Consider the following 22,415-nt stretch of genomic DNA (forward strand, 5'->3'; position numbering starts at 1 on the left):
AAATAATTGTTTTTAAATTTATTATACTTTAAATTATCATTTATTTCTGTGATGCAAATTTGAATTTTTAGGATCATTATCACATGATCCTTTAGAAATCATTCTAATATGATGATTCATTATCAAAGTTGGGAACAGTTCTGCTGCTTAATATTTTTTCAGAACGTGATACTTTTTTAGGATACTTTGATGAATAAAAAGTAAAAAAAAAAAATTAAAAAAAAAGAAGCTATGTTTTTTAAAATCATAAATATTTTTGTAATAACAATATACACTACTGGTCAGTAATTTGGGGTCTGTAATTTTTTTTCTTTATTTTTTTAAATAAAATCAGTACTTTTATTCAGCAAGGATGTGTTAAATTGATAAAAAGTGATAGTATTATTAGAATATATATTAGTAGAATTTTTTTTTTTATTTTGAATAAATGCAGTTCTTTTTAACCTTTTATTCATCAAATATATTAGACAGCAGAACTGTTTCCAACACTCATAATAAATCAGAATATTAGAATGATTTCTAAATGATCATGTGATAGACTGGATGTTACATGTGACACTGAAGGCTGGAGTAATGATGCTGAAAATTCAGCTTTGCATCACAGGAATAAATTATTTTTTTAAAGTATATTCAAATAGAAAACTAATATTTTAAGTTGTAATAATATATCACAATATTACTGTTTTTTCTGTATTTTTGATCAAATAAATGCAGGCTTTATGAGCAAAAGAGACTTCTTTCAAAAACATTAAAAATAGTAATGTTTCCCAAACTTTTGGTCTATACTGTGTGTGTGTGTGTATAATATATATATATATATATATATATATATATATATATATATATATATATATATATATTTTTTTTTTTTTTATTTTTTTGTTTAATTTATTTATTTTTTTTTTTTATTTTTAATAACTGTTTGAATCTTTTATTCTAAAAATCCCAAAACAAGTATTATGGTTTCCACAAAAAATAAAAAATAAATAAAGCATGTTTTCAACATTGATAAGAAATGCTTCTTGAGCAGCAAATCAGCATATTAAAACAATTCCTGAAAAATCATGTGACACTGAGGACTGGAGTAATGATACTGAGAATTCAGCTTTGCCATCACAGAAATAAAATTACATTTTTCAATATGTTAATATTAAACAAAATTACTGTATTTTTGATCAAATAAATGCAGCCTCAGTGGACATGAAACTTTAAAAAAATATCCTAACAAAAGCAAACATTTTAATGGAAGTGTACAGTACATCAGGAAATGTCTGGGGAAAATGACATACTCTTTAATTTCCTATATTTTTGGGAAGTTATATTATTATATATTTGGGAAGTCGTGGCCTAATGGTTAGAGAGTCGGACTCCCAATCGAAGGGTTGTGAGTTCGAGTCTCGGGCCGGCAGGAATTGTGGGTGGGGGGAGTGCATGTACAGTTCTCTCTCCACCTTCAATACCATGACTTAGGTGCCCTTGAGCAAAGCATCGAACCCCCAATTGCTCCCCGGGCGCCGCAGCATAAAATATATTTGAAACAATAACAGTGTGTGTGATCACTGCTCTGTGTGTGTGCACTTCGGATGGGTTAAATGCAGAGCACGAATTCTGAGTATGGGTCACCATACTTGGCTGAATGTCACGTCACTTTCTTTTTTATATTTGAAACAATAACAGTACTAACTAAAAGGCCCTACATATAATTTAAATCTCTATAAATTTCTTGTTAACCAGACAAAGTATATATATATATAATATATATATTATATATATATAATATAATACTATATATAATATATATAAAGATATATATATATATATATATATATATATATATATAATATACAATATATATATATATATATATATATAAAAATTTGTGTATCTAATTTAAATCTCTATAAATTTCTTGTTAACCAGACAAAGGTAACACAAAACAGTTTGACAACAAATTAGAAATAATACAGCAAATGAACCAGTCAAGGGTAAGGCCAAAACAAAATGATTTATTTTCTTTTTGTGACATTTTATGCAGACAGCTAGAATTTAGTGTCTCGCTTCAATCCATTGTTATATAATTCTTCTCTTTGCCACACCAACCCCTAAATCAATTAACAGTAATAACCCAAACATTAAAGAGAAATTTGCTATTTTCTGTAGATTTCTGCAAGCCTGTCAACATCAATATCATTACCTTATGCTCCTAGTATAATTTCACATTACATGACAATAAGATTTTTTTTTAAGTTAGTGCATTTCATTATCCTAAACCACTAGCTGCTCATATTCATTAATGAAAACAAGAAAGAAAGGAAAAAAGCCCCAGTGATTTATTTACTGCATTACTAAGCCTCTAGTAAATGCATCAAGTATTATCTCTGCTGAAATCTCAAAAAATAAAAATAAAACAAATACATTAAATCTGTGATTCTTTCCCAATGTCTTTTTGTACACAAATCATGATAACATGAACTTACAAGGGACTGGGGGTTGCATTGGGGATGGACAGCAGAATTAAAATAAATTAAAAATCAATTTTTAAAAGCAATACTTTACAATAAATTGAACAGCAATACTGTATCCTCCTGATTAAACATTCAAATAACAGCACCAATTCACCACGGCAAATTTTTGTAGCGAATGCATCCCTGCTATTCATTTTCCTCTCAGTCACATCAGGTTCCATCTACCAAAGCAACTGTCAATTTCTAATTACCCAAACACATGCCACCCTACCAAAAAAAAACAAAAAAAAAAAACACACACGCTGACATTGGCATAGCAATGACAACACTCACATTACCAAGGCAAAGCTATAAGAAACCTTGCACAGATATAGACATTTATCCAACAGTCAAAATGCTCATTTTAGGGAGGAAGAAATGTATTAGTTTAAATATGGGGTTTGTATTACAATTCATGGAGGACATATTCAGGGGATATCAAGCATATAACATTCGATTCTCCTTTGAATCTCAACCCCTTTAAACTATAAAACTGCATGAAATGACTGTGCCTTTTAAGCACTGACGAATTAGACGTTGATATAAATATGAGAGCAGTATTGGTGCTGTAAATGACAGGAATGAGATGAAACGTCAACCCTGAGCCAGATAACCCACTCTGGGCATTAGATTTCTACATAAATAATCAAAAATGATTTTGAAAGAGACCAGCACTGTTGATTCTGGTTGCCAAATGACCGAAAGCTGGAAAATTTGGGATTTCTTCCACTGAAACACAAAAAGACAAGCTGAATGTGCCTTAATTTAGAAACGATTGCTTTGATATAACAGTGGCAACCATATTTTATCATTTCAACAGTAATGGATAGAAACTAAACTTCAGACCAGCTTGACCTATATCATGATGATGACCAACAGCTCCATACAATCAATCAACTCTGAATGTACTGATTATGAATATAAGAAACCCTCTAAATAAGAACCGATCCACATAACGAACATGATTCTTGACTCTGCCTTGCAATATCCCGATCCACCACCACCACCTTGTAAACAGTCAAGAACCTGACTGATTTTCAGGATATTTGAGTGGATAGTTGAGCAGTCCAGGAAGGAGAATGCACAAAAAACAAAAAGGACAAATCTGAGATGACACAAAGTTCATGAGTGCCTATGTACCTGACTGTTAAGAGTTATCATTCACAGGCTGTTGGTTACTCAAACTAGCTACAGAAACAATGACAAATCACACATAAAAAAAAAGAAGAAAAAAAAAGGGAAACGAATCACCATTAGCAAATCAGTGACATAACAGCATCATAATTGGCAGGCTTTGACTTCTTGAAGTGATAGTAGGCTATATATTTGAATCGTTAACAAGGCTCCAAAGTTGATCATAAGTTAATCTGAGCGCCCGTTCCAGAATTAATCACTACAGTATGTCACACAAACTAAAGCATAACTCCAGACCAAATCGCACTGTCAGCCCTAAAGATTCTTGCAAAATTACTCTCACTCAAGCACGCATGGCGTATTCTACACAGGATCTAAATCCCAGATGAATCGACTCTTAAGCAAACCACATCCTTCCACACAAAGGTTCATTTACATGGTCAAACCACCCCAGGGGTCGAGCGCCCAGTGTCCTGTGATTGCGAATGAAGCAACCCAAAACAAAAGAAAAGAAAAAGAAGAATCATTGCATGTCTGAGTGATATCTTTGTATAGGTAAATGACATCGTTTATGCATGTTCCTTTTCTTAGTGCATATGATCTTTGCAGACCACCATCAGGGCCACTAGACCTCTCATTTCCACCTCTCCCAAACTAAGAGAGGCCATCCTCCTTTCAAGAAGAAAAAAAAAAAAAAAAAAATCACATGGATTTACATTCTGAAGGGACATTGTCAAGCTAGAAGCATAAAATGTTTTTTTTTTTTTTTTCCTATTCAATGGCGTCCTTCAGCAAGCAACAACTGGTTCCAATTTCTGATGCCCGTTTTGCCTGGATACCCGAGTCTGTGCATTGTCACTTCATGAGACTTATCCTCTGGAAGTGCTCCAGGCAGGAGAGGTGAATACCATTTTAAATTTTGAATATTATATCATTATATATATATATATATATATATATATATATATATATATATATATATATATATATATATATATATATATATATATATATATATATATATATATATATATATATATATATATATATATATATATACCCTTATATTTATTTATATATATTTACATATATATTTATCATATATGAGTGTGTAAATATTCATACATTGAGGATTTCTGTTTAGAGTCTTTACTTTGGGGATACGGGGGGGATGTTCTGCTCTTTTCCAGTGTGTCTGGAACCTCCCTGGGGGGAACCACGATGGCCAAAAGGAGGGCGTCTCTGCTGCTCCCGTAGCTTGAACCCCCCTGTACTGGTTCTGGGGGGTCCATTGCTGCGAGAAAAGCCCTGGGAGTCACGGGCCGGTCGACCCTCCCTGGCCTTGCAGTTTCCCCCCGTTTCCTGAGGGCGCTCCTGTTTGTTTGCAGGGCTGGAGGGCTGCTCCTCCTCCTTGTTGACGCGCAGCTCTCTCAGAGGCTGCGTGCTGGCATTGTTGAGGCTGGAAGTGGATGCAGGAGGAGGGGGATCCTTAGGTGGTCGCTGGCATACTTCAGCATAACTGAGTTTACGAGGTTCCTGAAGAGAAGAGGAGAACATTTTGAAGTCTAATGAATTAGCATTAGCCTTTAAGTATTGGGAGACACGTCTCAACTACATATACAAAGATAAGTTACACAACTTTGAATAGCTGTGGTATATGGAAATGTTGGGGAGACTTCACTGAATCTAAGTCTGTTTTAGTGTTGAGTTAGATGGAGGGGGTTAATGTATTTGACCATGTGAAGCATATGTAAATAAATAAAAGGCACATGATCAGTAAAGAAAACAATTAATTACAAAAAAGACATACTACTATTGCAAAATAGTATTGTACTGTAAAATAAAAAAAAAAAGAGTATTAATAATAATAATAATAATAATAATAAAATAATAACGACAATTTTACCCAACATCAGTAAAATTACAATACTAATATTTATTGCTGTCTTAATTTATTTGATTTCAAATGTTTAACCATAGAGATAACCACAGAAAATATTTATATTAATAAGATTATAGATTTTTTTTATAGACTTATACACTCAAAAAATATTTTATTATAAGAAAAGTGTATTGTAATATTTCAAAATATTAACATTTTCAATCAAATATATGTAGACATGGTGAGCATAAAACACTATATATTATAAACAGTAGTGCATATTGATAATAGTTTTGATTAATTAGTTTAAAAGCCAAATATTTCTATGTATTATGAGGTAAAAACATGCATTCCCCAGCATTTTGTGATACAGAATTCAGATTTTAACAAAACTTTTCAAAAACAAATAGAAAATAAGTTACATGGTAGTAATATATTACACTGCAATATTTACACTACAAAGCATACATTGTATTACACTGTAGAATGTATTGTAATTTGTTGGAATACACAGTACTATTTAAATATAAATAAATAAATAAAATACAAATCACAAGAAGTGAGTGAGGGAAAATGGAAAAAACACCCAGCTCAAAAAACCATAAATCTAGAAACAGGGTGGTTTAATCTGTAGGACAGTCTAGAAAGAATGAAAAAGAGAAGAGAGAAAATGAGAAAAAATAATGGGGCCTTGAACCTACGTGCCATTGAAAACTATAGTCTATAGTTCTTCAGAAAGACCACTGACTACTTGGCCCTTCTAAATATAATCACTCACCAGCGCAGGGGTACTGGAGGGGGCAGTGTTAGATTGGGGGGCTGCAGGCGTGGCCGAGGTGGCCTGAGGCTTTGGACCAGATGCTGTTGGGACAGGGTTAGGTAGCACGGCTGCGACGGGGGCAGAGGTCACAGACGTCTCTTTATAGACCGGAGGCTCCACCTTCTCCGGTTTCTTCTCCAGGTGGTTGGAGCTACAAAACACAAGTAGCAAAACTCAGACACTAATAAAAACAAGATTCAGAATGCCAGCCATTTACAACAATCACTTACCTGGAGGTCACAGGATCAGGGATGGGAGCAGTCATCTTGGCTGCAGGCTGGGTGGGCCTGACGACGGTCTCCTCTGAGGCTGGGGCTGCAGGAATCACAGCAGGCTCTTTGTTTGAATCCTGTTGCTGGACAGAAATAAAACATCAAGCACTGAACAAAAACAAAAACAATCAGAGTGGTGTGAAAACTTTTTATCTTATATTAACATACTTTTTCCCTATTCAGGCCCCGTACAACATCAGAAAGACGGTTCTCCAGCACAGGCTCCCCCTGCGGACTGGCAGAGCAGCCAGGCAGCGGAGGGAAGTTGGAGGCAGCCAGGTCAAACTTGGGGGGTGGTGCCTTGACTTGAGATGGGGGAACTGGTCTCTGTAGAGACAAACAAAAAAAAAAAAATAAAAAAAACAATTAAGGAGAAATAAATAGAAAGAGGTTTAACTGTAATCAGCAACACAATAAATAGAAATGTATTACTGTTGTGCGATCATCCTCTCGCCGCATAAATACAAAATTACAAAATGTGCAATCTGATTGAATTTGAAAATTAAAGGATTACATTTTGTAGGTCACATGGGATTCGGATTAAAATGACATTCAAAAAAATTAAAGGATTACATTTTGTAGGTCACATGGGATTCGGAAAGGAAAATTAAAGGATTACATTTTGTAGGTCACATGGGATTCGGAAAGGAAGTAGGGCAGCAACTAATGACTATTTTGATCATTTACACGATACCATTTAAAAGTTTGGGGTCAGTAAGAGTTTATTTTTGCATTAAATTATTACTTTTATTCAGCAAGGACCTTTTAAACTGATCAAAAGTGACAGTAAAGACATTTATATTGTTACAATAGATGTCATTCGGTATTAAGAGAGGAAAACGTGACAAACCTTCCACGTCCCGCCATGGTACCATCATCATTTGGATCATTGGAAGCTAGGTGTGGAAAGGATGAGTTGAGATCGGTAGATGACAGCACTGGCCCGGCGCTGGAGGGAGGCTGAGGACTGTGCAAACCAGACAGTCCATCCACAAGAGCCACCGGGGACACAGTGGAAGACAGACCATCATTAGCTCTCGTCTGAGGCTTCACATGATTCCTACTCAAAGCAGAAACAGAAGAACACATGAGATTTGCTTCTATGTAACAGTGTTTTTTTTGCTACACATGTATAAGCATGGAAGTAGATGTGAAATAAATAGTCTTTCAAGCAATGGGCAGCATGCAATGGCTCCAAAAACAAAAATATAAAAATGTATTGTAACATCTATCTCACTTCAGGTATTTAAATTAGGGCTGTAAATGTATAAAAATATTAATTAAAATTTTTAAAATTTAAAACAATTAAAATTTTCAAACTCACTTCAGGTATTTAAATTAGGGCTGTAAATGGAGTAAAATATACAATTTTTAGTTAACATTTTTTAATTTTTTAACATTTAATTTAATGCAACATTGCATGTGCTAAAAATTTATATTTTACATTATGTCAGCCCTTAATCTAAATGTTTCTTTAAATGAATAAAACAGACAAAAATGTTTAAACACCACTCATGAAAATCATTCAACATAAAAAGCTGTTAGTGTGATGATTTGAGTGCGAATATACACAAAAATATTTAGTTAATGAAATTATGCAAATGAGTAAAATACACATACAAAGGAAATGTAATTCTCTTTCTGACAGAAGTTGCACAATATGCATTCTGTGTGTCTGAAAGATAGTTTGAATTAAGGCGATAATAATTGCAATAGTTTTTTCTCCTATAACCCTCCCCCACTCGTTTTGTTAGTAAACCAGAATTTGAGCTGAACACCAAAGCTGGTATTTTAGCTGTCTGAAGAGGATAGTAAGAATGAATTGATGATTGTTGATATTTGAAGTTTTTGAAGCTGTACCTGAAGGCATTTATTACATTCTTTCTTGAATAGAGTGGGACACTGTGGGAACAGTAAAAAAAATATATCCAAGTGATCTACTGTAACTGCCTACATTCTTACACTACAGAAAAGAGGCTTGTAGATGAATGAAACTTTCTAACTTCTTATATCAAATACAACAATGGGAATGCAGATTTCAGACATCCTTTTACAATAGAGTACAACAGTGCCTGTCCACTTTTTCAACAGCCTTGGTTCTGGAAGTATTTTTAGCCATTTTTCCCCATGGGAAAAAAAAAGTTTTCCTTAAAGCGTTCTAACAGACAAAAAAACAAAGATACAAGACATACAGTCTTTAATGAGGCAAAGAACTACGATCCCTAGAAACATTGTGAATGACAAATTAAAAAGGATTTTATTTTTAATTTTAGCAGTTTGAGTGTGTAGGGAGACTTCATGCGCCCTAAAATGTTCTCTTGGAATGATTTATTGTGTTGTGTCTGACTGGTGGAGAGTTTTTGCAGAATCATGGGTAATGTAGTTTTTCCCCAGAAACTCTGCTGCTAAACACAATTATTTAAAATTTAAAAAAGTTGAAATAATGTGGACTGATGGCTTCAACAAAAACATATACCATTGATTATAACCTCACATCTCACAGTAATCCTGTCTTTTAACGGTTTATAAGTTATCATCAATTCCCTTATAGAGAAAATGAATTTACTGCCAGAACCCTGTTGCACTCTATAGTGAGGTTAGAACTATACAGTTAATTAATTCAAAATAAACTGGTGGTAGAATGAAAGAGCCCAACTTGACCCACCGGTTCCTGCTAAAGGGACGGCTAAGGTTGAGAGAATTTGAGCCAGTTTTGTAGTGTCCAGCTGAGCTAAATCCATTGACGAAACCACTGTTGGGAAAAGGTGCCTGTGGATAACAGCATCAGTTAAAATAATGGAATGCAAAAATGTATCGTCAGGTGCATGATTGTCAAGCTAGAAAACTTACAAGGGGAGTCTCAAAGTATGGAGTAGGAGAAGGCGTCCAGGTAGGAGGTACTATGCCATAGAGTGGGTACTGCTGCTGGGGGCTGTAAACAGGCTGCATGAAGAGAGGGGAGCTGTACTGGGACTGAGTGTGAGATTGCTGAGGATACACACTGCAGTCCAGGCTGCGGTAACCATTCTTTGCAAAGAACGTGTTGATGGCTTTTATTCTGGCCTGAGAACAGGAAACGCAGAAAGGTAAGAATCCATCTGATATAAACAGATTAAACGCTGCACATTTTTGTAAAGAGCTTACCATGATTGGTTTTCCCTGAAACGTCTTCACTTCTTCCCTTAAATATTTGTATGCCTGGATGGAGTAAACCCAATTAGTTTCAGATCCAAAGGCAAGCAATTTGTTCAATCTCTAAATAATAACAGAATTCATACCTGTTGAGCATCTGTATCCGATTGGAATGTAATGTACCAGTTGTTGTTGTGTGCAAACTCCACGCTTATTACCTTGGGACAATTGTCATTCTTGAACAAGGCTTCCACTTCCTGGTAAGAACAACAAACACGCACATAAATATAAGAGGATCCTAAGATAGCCACAGATTCGACTTCTTGATAATAATTCTCACCTCAACAGGTGTTGTTTCAGGGACTTCTCGCAGAATGATGATGCAACGCTTGTGATTTGGCCGCACTTTTTCCCCTTTTTCGTCAACTTGGACCATAGGAGATGCTGTAAACAGTCAGAGTAATATAAATTTTTGTACTTTGAATATAAAAAAAAATTGGACCATAGATGCAAAATGCAAGCACGTACATCTGAGGACCTCCAAGATGAGGTCCATGTCGGTTGTAAGAACCTTGATTCCTTCCATGCTGGCAATAGTCCAAATGGGGACAAACTGGTCACTGTCCATTTGAGATATTAGATATAGATCTTTAGATAAGTTCTCCCTGTGGGATGAAAGAGGAGCATCTGTAAACGCAGCTGATGGGAGGAGAATGGCCGTAAAGTGCTGTTTACTTAGTTGCATTAAATTGAAAGCTTACATCACATGACAGGGCTGCACTTACCTGGAGAAACAGAACTCCAACTCTTTTTTGAGAGACTCGCGCAAAGTCTCTTCAGAGACAGGCTGTTCCTCAGGGAGCTTGGACTCAACTGTGTGTAAACAAACAGCATAAACAAAGGTAAATGTGTGGGATATGCCTGCTGACTGAAAACACTAATAACAGACAGCAGTGATGGATTTACAAGATTTATCGAATTAGCATGTACATATGAAACTTATCATATTTCACAATTACGAACATCAAATACCATTAGTTGCTGTAGTGTGCTCAGAAACCGGGAAGCTTTGGTCAGGGGGGTCCATACCGTTCACCAAACCCACTACAGTACCAGAGGTGCTGTTGTCCTCAGGAGCGAAGAAGCCAGGCGTGTACGGTTTACCTACCGAGGTATCTAAGTGAACACAGACACAAATAACAGATAAATTATTAAAATCATATATATTCACTAATCAGTGTAAAGGAGGACCAGTGTAAATATAATCCTATGCATTTTTTCCATTGGATACTGATTGTACATGTGTCGAAAATCAGCTAGATGCATTTTATAATGAACAAAACGCAGGGGTCTAGTCACAAGAATGTTTTTTTTTTTTTTTTTTAAGATTAACTACTTTTAACTTGGCTGTCTAAAATGGCTATGTGTAGGGCACAAGACACTTTGTTGGGAAAAAGTGAGACAATGCACAAATGCTTTGCAACTACCGTTCAAAGTCTGGGTTCAGTCAGTTTAATAAAGTAATACTTTTACACAGAAAGAATGCATTAAATTGGTCAAGTGACAGTAGCCGGGTTTCCACCCAAAGTTCCAAATTTAACTTATGCGCAAAACTTTTGCGAACAAGCACAGTTTCCATCCAACGAGTCAAAGAGAACAAAATCATCACTTCCTGATAAACTGTCACTATACATAACTAAGAAAAGTAGGAGAAGCTACTGAATATAATCATTTTCCTATATAATAAATTACTTGCACCTCAGAACGAGCAGATGAAACACAATGAATGCAGTTGTTGCTTTCGGAGGTGGATGCTGCTGTTTGGGAATACGGCCGTTTAACAGTTCTGGGAGGCAATTATACAGAAATACTTTGATGACAGACTTTGCTCGGCCATTTCCAAATGACCATATAACAACATTTCAGATGCTGTGGAACAAGATCGTTCTGCTGGTTAGTCAGGATTTGCCATCCCATAGTGCAAAGTCACATGACTTTTTTTTTTTGATGCACTTGGAGGAATTTATTCGCAAAATGCATTTCCATCTTCCATTATTCTCATTAACCCTTTTTCGCACAAGTCAAAAACCACATCAAGTGAGCGAAAAAATTTTAAGCGAATGAAGGCATTTTTTTTCCAAATTCAATGTTTCCGTCACTCAATTCTGATGCGATACTTCAAAAGGTGCATAAAAGGAGGGTGATGGAAACTAGGGGTGCTCAGATCAGGATTTTTGAGGCCGATCACCAATCACAGAAAGCAGTATCTGCTGATACGATCACCGGTACCGATCTTTTTAAAGCCTTATTTTTATCATGTAGAATTATTTATAGTAAGATTCCAATCAGGAATTTTAGACATTTATTCAGGACCTTGATTTCATTTTTGAAATTGGGGGGGAAATTTTGAAATTTTCCTCTTGAGACTCTTGTGAGAGGGGATTTTTTTTTTTCATTTGAGGGGTGGAGGGGAGCATTTTTGAGACATTTTTCAAAAATATATATTTATCTCACCTAAATGTTCGATCATGCAGTGCATTTTTGTTTTTACACTCATGCAATTGTTGCACAATAGCTTACACACTGCACAAAAAAGTTGCTCAAGCAAGTGGCAAAACATTTAAAATACTTTTCTTACATTATCACAGACATCCTAAATTAAAACTTACCACTGACAGAAACAATCAGCTCTACTACCTTTTCCTTTGCACTTAAATTACAAGCAATCCTGCAGTTCATAAAGAACTTTGTTTTTCTACCTCCACGAGTGCCATCTATTATTGCCTTCCTTGTTTATCTAAAAGTGCTCTTTTCCTTTAAAACTAGCCAACAAGCCATATGTGTTGACTGTGAAACACAGTAGACTTTAATTATATGCATTTATGGTGTAATTACTACATTTTCGTTTTCATATTTACCACAAACAATGTGCTGTTACTTTAATTCAGTGCGTGCGGTGCATCAAAAATAGACTCGGTGCAGAAACGATCTCTGCACTGCTGCAGACGCACCGCTCCTGTAACACACTGCCGGACTGCAAACGTGCGCAGTGTGAACGCTCTGATCCGTTAACATGAGCGCGGAAAAAATATGCAGCGCATACACACTGCAAACAGAGTAATGTGAACCTGGAGTTGTGTGTGTGCATGAGCGCACAGTCTTCAGGAGAGCGTGCGAGCGCTGAATGGTTTAAACACTGGCAAGAGTTTAAAGTGCGCCTTCACACTAGAGTTTACAGAATGTGAAACACAGGTATGCTGTGCATCCATTGAGATGAATTGTAAAATTCCACAGATCGCTAAACTGAGTGTAAAACTCTGAAGTGCTCAGTCAGAGTGTTTGGAGAGTGAAAATATACCTGTGCTAAACTTATACATAGCCTCCAACTCGCACACTGGCGAGTAAAATCTAAGAATCTATTAGCCAATGGCTATTGTTATACATAATTTAGTCACCCAGAGTGAAGATGTAGTCGCATATGTGAGTGATTTACTCGCATTGTCGAGGGTTGTTTACCTTCAGCCGTATTGTTCTGGGACCAGGGGGAGGCCACAGTGCCATCCACAGGAGCTTCACTTTGTGTTGCAGGGATCTCCTGCCACACCTTGGCATTAGGGTTCAGACCAGCTCCTTTAGCAGTGACCTGGAACAACAGAAGGATATGCAATAAATTCATTAAACCTAAAGGTTTGTTTTAAAATCTTCAAAAGACATTTTATACTATAAGCACTGTGATCTTGTCATTCCTTATTCTCATTTTATTTGGTCTCTCATCATAGGCACGACATGCAAAACACTTCCACATCCTTCATCGACACCTTCAGTCAATACTAACACACAAAGACAGCACGAGGTGAGCACAATCACATGGGCTCATGTTTACGACAGGTTACCTGCCAAAACTACCAATTTCCTATTGGTCACATCAGCAGTTTCTGTAGCAGAGGTTCAGTCTTTCTCTGCCCGGGTAAGACTGACTGACAGCTCCATTTCATCCTAACAACAGACAGCTTTCTCTGGACAAGAGCTGATCCACTACAACAGCACTATGGAGTGTGGGACAACAGTTCAATAAATAATTCATACTGTGTAACATACATTTCAGACAAATCTTGGCCAGTTAGTTGTAGGTTTCTTGTCCACCAAAAAACAAAATCAATAAGCCAAAGCATTTAGTTTCCAGTCTGGAACAGCAGAGCTCCCCTCACACTTGTGATCATAAAGTGACAGAAAACACACTGTTGTAAAAACACATCACTAACATTTTTCTTTCATTTTAACACACTGTGGAAGACAAACTTTTAAAAGACCTGAAATTATGGTAATTGTGGTAAATCATGGTGAACAAAAGCATTTAACAGACTGTCCTCTTGTTCTCATCAAGTATCCAGAAGTCTAATGTGCACGTTTGTCCAAACTGAAGGTACTGAAGAAGGTGCAATTTAAAAAAAAAAAAAAAAAAAAAGGTTTCCATGTGTACATTTATTATGTTTAATATTTTGGCTACAAATTGTGCATCCAAAATAACCCATACCTGCTCATTTCACATGTCCACGGGGGCGCCACCTGCTTCCTAACCCTCATCCTCCACATAAACTATCAAAAACAGCTGTTAAGCTTTGTGAGCCCGTAACACAGACAACACTAAAAGACCCTCTATGATACTAGGCTACAGTGTTTCTAGAAGATGTCAGCCAGATGATTTAGGCCGAAATCAGAGAATGTCGTTCTCCGAGAAACTACGGGTCCTCCCGAGCAAAAATGCAGGAAATATTTGGTATGTTACAAGAGAAGGACTTCGGCTTACAGCTAGGCACGCTGAAACAAATACTTGCTAATTATTACTCAGAAAACCGTAGAAACTCCCAAAGTCAGTGTTATAAAAAATATAATTTGGAGTTCGTCTGTTCTATTCGGTTATAACTTCACGAGAGCGCGTGTGTCATATGACTGCGTGGAGAAGCTTATGAAAGCAGGCCACTGAATGAATGCTAGCGCATTACTGCGTGTTTTACGGTTGAATATGTCGGGCAAAAATCAGTATTCCTAGTCCAAATTGTGAATTAATCTATAACCAACAAGCAAAATCTTCACATGTGTATCTTCGCTAGCATATGGGCTAATTTATCCGGTTAACTCCTGTCATGCTCGACAGCCTTAAAGGGCCAGTTCACCCAAAAATGTAAATTCTGTCATGTCGTGTCAAACATTCTTTATTCAGTGCAAAACAAAAGGCTGGTTGCATTTAGGTTTATTGGCATATTAGATTCACATGCCATTCTTATGGCAGATACAGATTCATCAACAAATAAACATTTTGTTTTAAATGTGAATTTCAGATTATTTTGTACACAACTCTACATAAATATACTGCAAATGCATTTGGGACTACAAAACCGTAATATTTTAATGGGTCCATCTTAGAAAAGAAGTGCTTTTATCATTCAAAACGAGATCTGTTGGGACGTGAGAGACTGACTGCATCAAGTCTCCATTCATTTTTATTTGCATCTTTTTCCAGTGGAAGTCAATAGAGACTGTCTGTGTTCATAAGGGTTTTTGAAGAACATGAGCGTGAGGAAATTGCGTTTTTTTGGGGGGATGAACTATCTAAAGCAATCTTAAAACCACAAACATGCTGCAAAGTTCAGCCGCAGATCAGAAATGGCTTTTGTAAGCGGGACAACTAAGAGATTAATTAATCATGCTGTCAACTGCCAACAAGAAGCGTCTTCGACAACATGGCCAGCTTGCAATTTAGGTGATGTCAGAGCTTGCAAGCTGTCTGAACCGACCGATGGCCTTATATAGCGAGCGATCGTACTTCCTATGACCCTATTTTTAAGAAGGGCAACGGCCAGAGACCGATCGTCCTGTTGGGGAGGGGTGAAGAGGCCCCGACTCACCATGACGCCTGAGTCTCCCCCGGTCCCGGGTGTGATCTCGTCCTCCCCGCGGGTTTCGGGTCCCGGATCAGCCTCCTCCTGCAGCTGCGGCTCTCCGCCCTGGTCTGAACTCATCGGCCGCTCCTGGCTCACCGCGCCTCCGTCGTTCTCTCCCTGCCCCCCTCGAGTCACGCTTTTTGCTGATTGAGTAACGTTGGTTTGCTAATACACCAGTAACGTTATATGCACAGTAGGTGGTCCGGTTGAAGAACCTGAACTTGAGTGCTCGGTTATGAAAGCTCAGAATGCGAGCTGGCTGGCTAGCCACCGAATGGACTAGTTCTCCTGCTAACTAGCTGGCTAGCTATCAATGCATCTACAAATACGGCGCAGGCTCCGACGTTTGTCAACCGACGGGTGAAAATGACAGCGCAAGCGCCGAAAATAGCGAATTCGTTCCTAACGCGCCTTCCTCGCGATCTACACCAGCAACAGTGCCATAGGGTGCATTCCTAAACAGGCGACCGAAGCGGGCACAGGGGACACGCACCTTACCAATGAGTAGGCAGACATTAACACAATCCGCCACCGTCCCACACTCCTCAGCGACCTCTTGATACCCTCTGAAGTTGATCTGCTCAGCTTCCGGTTGGAGCAACGGCTTACAGTAGACTGACTGCCAAAATAAAAGTCTTTCCTAATAAATGTTTAATTGCACCTTTGCAGTTTTGTTGTTCTACTTCTTGTATGCATACTCTTCTTTTGTCACCAAGACGACTTTTTTGTGTGTTTGTCAAAACATACTTGGCAACAGACCTCAATTTGATGATGATAATTAGTTGCTGTTGTTTTTTTTAAATTAGTAGTTGTAGTAGTAGTAGTAGTACACAGTATTAGTGATGTTTTACTGATTCTTAAAGGGATAATTCACGCAAAATCAAAATTCTGTCAACCTTCACTCACGTTATTCCAAACCATCACTTTCTTCTGTGGAACACAAATAGTATAATTTATCATTTTCAGTTTGTATTGGGATAGTTCACCCAAAATTCTAATTCTGTCATCTTTTATTTTAAATAGCAATAAATATATTTCTGAATATAAGCAGATAAATCTTAGTAAACTCAGGTAAGACTTCTAAAATAAGTCCCCCAAAATACAGAGATGTTTTAACAGGCAGACATTAATCAAAGGAACAATTTTAAAGTTTAAGAGGAAAGGAGTTTAAAGTAAAGGAGCATTTCATCCAACCAGTACATGTAAATTAAGACAATGTGTGTCATTATTTCAATAATGCATAACAATGAATAAACATACAGATGTATTATAGCATTTCTAGGATGATCCATTCATGACTGACATTTGGTGGTGAACATAGTTCTTTTACTGGACAATTATATAAAAGTTTCCTTTATATATAGGAAATAAATCTTTCTTGTCTAAGAAATTTATATTCAGTCAGATTTTGTATCAGATAAAATAGTGCACAAGCATTACCATAAATACTATAAATACAAACAAAATGAAAGTATAAGAAATAGACAGATGAACAAATAATTTAAATAAATAATTCAGTCATTTCATATGGTTTTTTTTTTTTTTTTTTTGTATCTGTCGGCCCACATTTTTGCTCATGATTACTACGTGAGAGTCGTGAATTGGAGGCTTCCTGCTGATGACATGCTCCATAAGAGCGTGTTCAGAGGTGTCCAGACTAATCTTGTACTTGGCCAAGATCTTCATAATAGGCCTCAGCTTCAACCACCACTGGTTCTGCGGAATACAGTGTCTGAGGAAAAGAGATAAGGAAGGCAGTTTGTGATACCGGTGTTAATTAATGGGGTCACAAACTTAGAAATGACATACAATTAATGGTGCATGATAATGGGAGATTCTTACTCAAAATCTGTTTGTTCTTTCAATTCAGCCAGAGGCTAACACCAGTCCTGTCTTCCTCATGCCCAACATACACGCAGAGTCTGGAGTGTTGGCAAAAATTCGCCCAGTACAGACAGTCAAAAGGGGAATACATTTTTTTATTTATAAGTCGTTCTGAACACTGACAAAAAATTAAGGAATAATAAACCGTCAACAGGTTATTGTTGCAAAATAATAAATAATAATAAAATAATATTTTTTAAGAATCTCTGACTGAACATTATTACACAGCTACATACAATGAATACATATGTGTACATGACATATTGATTTGTTTAAATAATTTAAAAATTGTACACTTTCATTCAAAAGTATGAAGACAGTAAGATTTTTTAAACATTATTGAAAGAATTTATCAAAACTGCATTTATTTGATCAAACAATAAAGTAAATTATTACAATTTAAAAGAACCGTTCTTTTATTTTAATTCCTTTTTAATTTTAATATCATGCTATTATGCATTTATTTGAAATAGAAATATGTTATAACATTATAAATGTATTTACTGTCACTTTTGGGCAATTTAATGCTTTCATGGAAAATAAAAGATTTAAATTTTTTTGTCTTACTGACCCCAAACCTTTGAACAGCTGTATTTTATATGCTTCTGCTAGAAAAATTGACCATTCAAATATTCAAAAAGATTGGCCAAATCAACAAGGTGAACAGTGCAACAATATTAAAAAATACTGAAAGTAGCAGTGATTCCACACAGAATGATATAGAGCATTGCCATGGACGACAGTGAATATTAGGAAATATCAAACCGCACCGTGTCTGTAACACTCCTTCAGTTTCTCAGTCAGTCAGAGAACATCTTTAGCACCCATCTTGGTAGCAAAATTTCTGTCAAAAGGAGTTGGGGTGCCACCCTTGAAAATACAAAATACAAAACGTGCATACTTGATTTTCATCTAACCTGCTGCATATGGCCAAGGACATTCTTACAGCAGTCAAAAAAAAAACCTTTCCCTCCTCTTAATACAGGTTGAAGATGAAATCAGTAGTGTAGTTGGAATTGCAGTTTTCATTTCTACAAGACATGTTAATTGAAATGTGCTGCTTTTTGACTATTCATGTTCTACTATGATTCGCTGTTTAATTTTGAGTGACATCTGTTCATCCTTAGGCCATGTGAGTGTTTGTTACCTCTAAGTCACTAATGCCTAATATCTCTTCTTATATATATAAGCAGCATCAGCTCCTGCAGAGAGACTATTGTGGCCAGGGAGCTGCAGTATCCTCCCATAGTCTCAATGATGAACACACGCCGTTTAGTTCCTGCTGCCGACTGCTTGATCCTGTCACAGGTCTACAGAAGTCTCATGTGAGGACATACCCAAATAAAGAACAACCATATACAGGTCCTTCTCAAAAAATTAGCATATTGTGAAAAAGTTAATTATTTTCCATAATGTAATGATAAAAATTAAACTTTCATATATTTTAGATTCATTGCACACCAACTGAAATATTTCAGGTCTTTTATTGTTTTAATACTGATGATTTTGGCATACAGCTCATGAAAACCCAAAATTCCTATCTCAAAAAATTAGCATATCATGAAAAGGTTCTCTAAACGAGCTATTAACCTAATCATCTGAATCAACTAATTAACTCTAAACACCTGCAAAAGATTCCTGAGGCTTTTAAAAACTCCCAGCCTGGTTCATTACTCAAAAATGCAATCATGGGTAAGACTGCCGACCTGACTGCTGTCCAGAAGGCCATCATTGACACCCTCAAGCGAGAGGGTAAGACACAGAAAGAAATTTCTGAATGAATAGGCTGTTCCCAGAGTGCTGTATCAAGGCACCTCAGTGGGAAGTCTGTGGGAACGCTGCACAACGAGAAGAGGTGACCGGACCCTGAGGAAGATTGTGGAGAAGGACCGATTCCAGACCTTGGGGGACCTGCGGAAGCAGTGGACTGAGTCTGGAGTAGAAACATCCAGAGCCACCATGCACAGGCGTGTGCTTTTGAACCAGAAACAGCGGCAGGAGCGCCTGACCTGGGCTACAGAGAAGCAGCACTGGACTGTTGCTCAGTGGTCCAAAGAACTTTTTTCGGATGAAAGCAAATTTTGCATGTCATTCGGAAATCAAGGTGCCAGAGTCTGGAGGAAGACTGGGGAGAAGGAAAGGCCAAAATGCCTGAAGTCCAGTGTCAAGTACCCACAGTCAGTGATGGTCTGGGGTGCCATGTCAGCTGCTGGTGTTGGTCCACTGTGTTTTATCAAGGGCAGGGTCAATGCAGCTAGCTATCAGGAGATTTTGGAGCACTTCATGCTTCCATCTGCTGAAAAGCTTTATGGAGATGAAGATTTCGTTTTTCAGCACGACCTGGCACCTGCTCACAGTGCCAAAACCACTGGTAAATGGTTTACTGACCATGGTATTACTGTGCTCAATTGGCCTGCCAACTCTCCTGACCTGAACCCCATAGAGAATCTGTGGGATATTGTGAAGTGAAAGTTGAGAGACGCAAGACCCAACACTCTGGATGAGCTTAAGGCCGCTATCGAAGCATCCTGGGCCTCCATAACACCTCAGCAGTGCCACAGGCTGATTGCCTCCATGCCACGCCGCATTGAAGCAGTCATTTCTGCAAAAGGATTCCCGACCAAGTATTGAGTGGATAACTGAACATAATTATTTGAAGGTTGACTTTTTTTTGTATTAAAAACACTTTTCTTTTATTGGTCGGATGAAATATGCTAATTTTTTGAGATAGGAATTTTGGGTTTTCATGAGCTGTATGCCAAAATCATCAGTATTAAAACAATAAAAGACCTGAAATATTTCAGTTGGTGTGCAATGAATCTAAAATATATGAAAGTTTAATTTTTATCATTACATTATGGAAAATAATGAACTTTTTCACAATATGCTAATTTTTTGAGAAGGACCTGTACTAGGTATGCACCAGGTATTACAATTCTGGTCAATACTAATCAGCTCAGCCAATAATTAGATTTATGGTAAGATGAATAACCAATAAATAACAATTTTGTTGAAACAAATTAACAATAAAACAGGCAAGACATTGCTAGTGAATGGGGTAAAAAAAAACAATTCAAAAATATACATCATCGTTTCTTTCTTTCTTTTTAAAACAAAATATTTTGGATATCTCTATTTAGGAATAAAATGTTAAATATATGTCAGGTAAATTACATATTAACCAATTCCTCTGTAATAACCTTCAGAATATACATAGAAATAAAACTAAAGTTTGGTGTATGTTCTACTGGTATAGTGAAAGTGACATGACATACAGCCAAGTATGGTGACCCATACTCAGAATTCATGCTCTGCATTTAACCCATCCTAAGTGCACACACACAGCAGTGAACACACACCCGGAGCAGTGGGCAGCCATTTATGCTGCGGCGCCCAGGGAGCAGTTGGGGGTTCGGTGCCTTGCTCAAGGGCACCTCAGTCGTGGTATTGCCAGCCTGAGATTTGAACCCACAACCTTAGGGTAAGGAGTCAAACTCTCTAACCACTAAGCCACGACTTCCCCTGTACTTGGCAATATTCAAGCTGATCTCCTCTGGAGTTTTTGAAGTGGCTTCCAGCAGAGCCATTACAGCCTCCACATGCCACCATCCTACTGCCCTGATATACAGTAAACACCCACATTTAAACTCTCATGAAATAAAAAGCGTGCAGATGACATAAAGTGACCAAATGAGAAGAGGGACTAATCACAAGTACTCTGTCAAAAGCTGGGGGGGGGGGGCACCTCTCTGTCTGCACATGTTCGAGGATAGTGGCACGAGTATCAAAACCCAGCCTCTTTGTCACCAGATGTATGGGAACAGATAAGCTAAATTAATATGCCCTTAAAGGCAGCAGTTACAAAACTGTACTAGAGCGTCTATTTCAAGACTATGGGAAGTACAGTAAGGTCAGGGGTTATGTTACATCTTTTAGCTGGTCACAGGTGATTGGTTTCCCTTCTTTGTTGATTGCTCCCTCAGCCACAATTATCACATTCAGACGAGAACCCGCATTTCTGGTCTGTTTGAGAAGAGACGAAATCATCTATCATTATGAATCAAATCAATCAAACATTTGGTTTTGTTTTCCAGTCAAAATATACTTAAAATCAGATCAAACCGTCTAAGATAATGTAATAACGACTATTTTGCAAGTTATTTTTCTTATTGGTATTTTTTCTTTATTAAAGCACAAACCTTACAATTTTTTGTTAATGCTTCAAATAAACAACTATATTCCAGTAGTTTACTTCTAGTTAGACTTCTGACAACAAGTCTTATGGTTTTACAGTTTTGCTTTTCCAGTTAATTTACACTGCTGTCCATATCTTTGGGGTCAGTAAGATTTATTTTTTTTTAGAAGAAAAAAATAAACAGTTTTATTCAGGAGGATGCATTAAATTGATCAAACATGACAATAAAGAAGTTAAATTTTTAGTTAGATAGATAGATAGATAGATAGATAGATATTCAAAAGTTAAAGTTTAGATAATTTTTTTATTCCTGATAGTTTTAAAACAGAGAACTGTTTTAACAATTTACTCTCAGCAATTGACAAACTGTGTCACCTGGCTTTGAATATAAAAACAGTGACAATATGAATACCATATCCGAGGGGGAAAATTCTTGTTTATAAAGTATACAAGCATAGTCTAAACACTGCACCAAATCTACTATTACCTAATTATCCATGCAGGCATTTATTTGAACACCCTCTTGGAGACAACCATAGAGGCTAGAACAAAATGTAAGAGGCATTACCTTGGGCATCACCACCTGATGTCAGTACAGCAATGGCCCGTCCGACCCCCATCTTTGTCGGATCAACCCTAGCTGTGTTTAT

The 22,415-nt window shown here is 36.9% G+C and overlaps 1 protein-coding gene and 1 pseudogene across 1 annotated transcript; both read right to left on the reverse strand.

Moving 5' to 3' along the window:
- Nucleotides 1-1,986: 1,986 nt before the first annotated feature.
- LOC109081252 (la-related protein 4-like) lies at nt 1,987-16,267 on the reverse strand. Its single transcript, XM_042713258.1, has 17 exons — nt 15,651-16,267; nt 13,261-13,387; nt 10,777-10,920; nt 10,530-10,617; nt 10,273-10,409; nt 10,085-10,188; nt 9,891-10,001; nt 9,757-9,810; nt 9,463-9,675; nt 9,278-9,381; nt 8,473-8,514; nt 7,439-7,672; nt 7,045-7,072; nt 6,781-6,939; nt 6,571-6,695; nt 6,299-6,491; nt 1,987-5,174 (listed from the first exon to the last, which is right to left on the reverse strand). Exons 1-17 carry the CDS (start codon nt 15,762-15,764, stop codon nt 4,788-4,790), a joined length of 2,364 nt encoding a protein of 787 aa, XP_042569192.1. The 5' UTR covers nt 15,765-16,267; the 3' UTR covers nt 1,987-4,787.
- On the reverse strand, nt 16,036-21,157 carry LOC109081249 (annotated as a pseudogene).
- Nucleotides 21,158-22,415: the final 1,258 nt, after the last annotated feature.

This window comes from Cyprinus carpio, chromosome A23 (genome assembly GCF_018340385.1).
Source record: "Cyprinus carpio isolate SPL01 chromosome A23, ASM1834038v1, whole genome shotgun sequence".
In the NCBI taxonomy this organism is placed as follows: Eukaryota; Metazoa; Chordata; class Actinopteri; order Cypriniformes; family Cyprinidae; genus Cyprinus; species Cyprinus carpio.

What these genes read in the sequence shown, in the direction of transcription:
- LOC109081252 (XM_042713258.1), bottom strand. Translation starts at nt 15,764, where the DNA reads ATGAGTTCAGACCAGGGCGGAGAGCCGCAGCTGCAGGAGGAGGCTGAT. An exon ending in GTCACGTTTTCCTCTCTTAA is followed by an intron (nt 7,073 to 7,438) that starts TACCGAATGACA and finishes TAATTTTGTATT; the next exon opens with TATGCGGCGAGAGGATGATC. An exon ending in GGGGCCTGAATAGGGAAAAA is followed by an intron (nt 6,696 to 6,780) that starts GTATGTTAATAT and finishes ATTTCTGTCCAG; the next exon opens with CAACAGGATTCAAACAAAGA.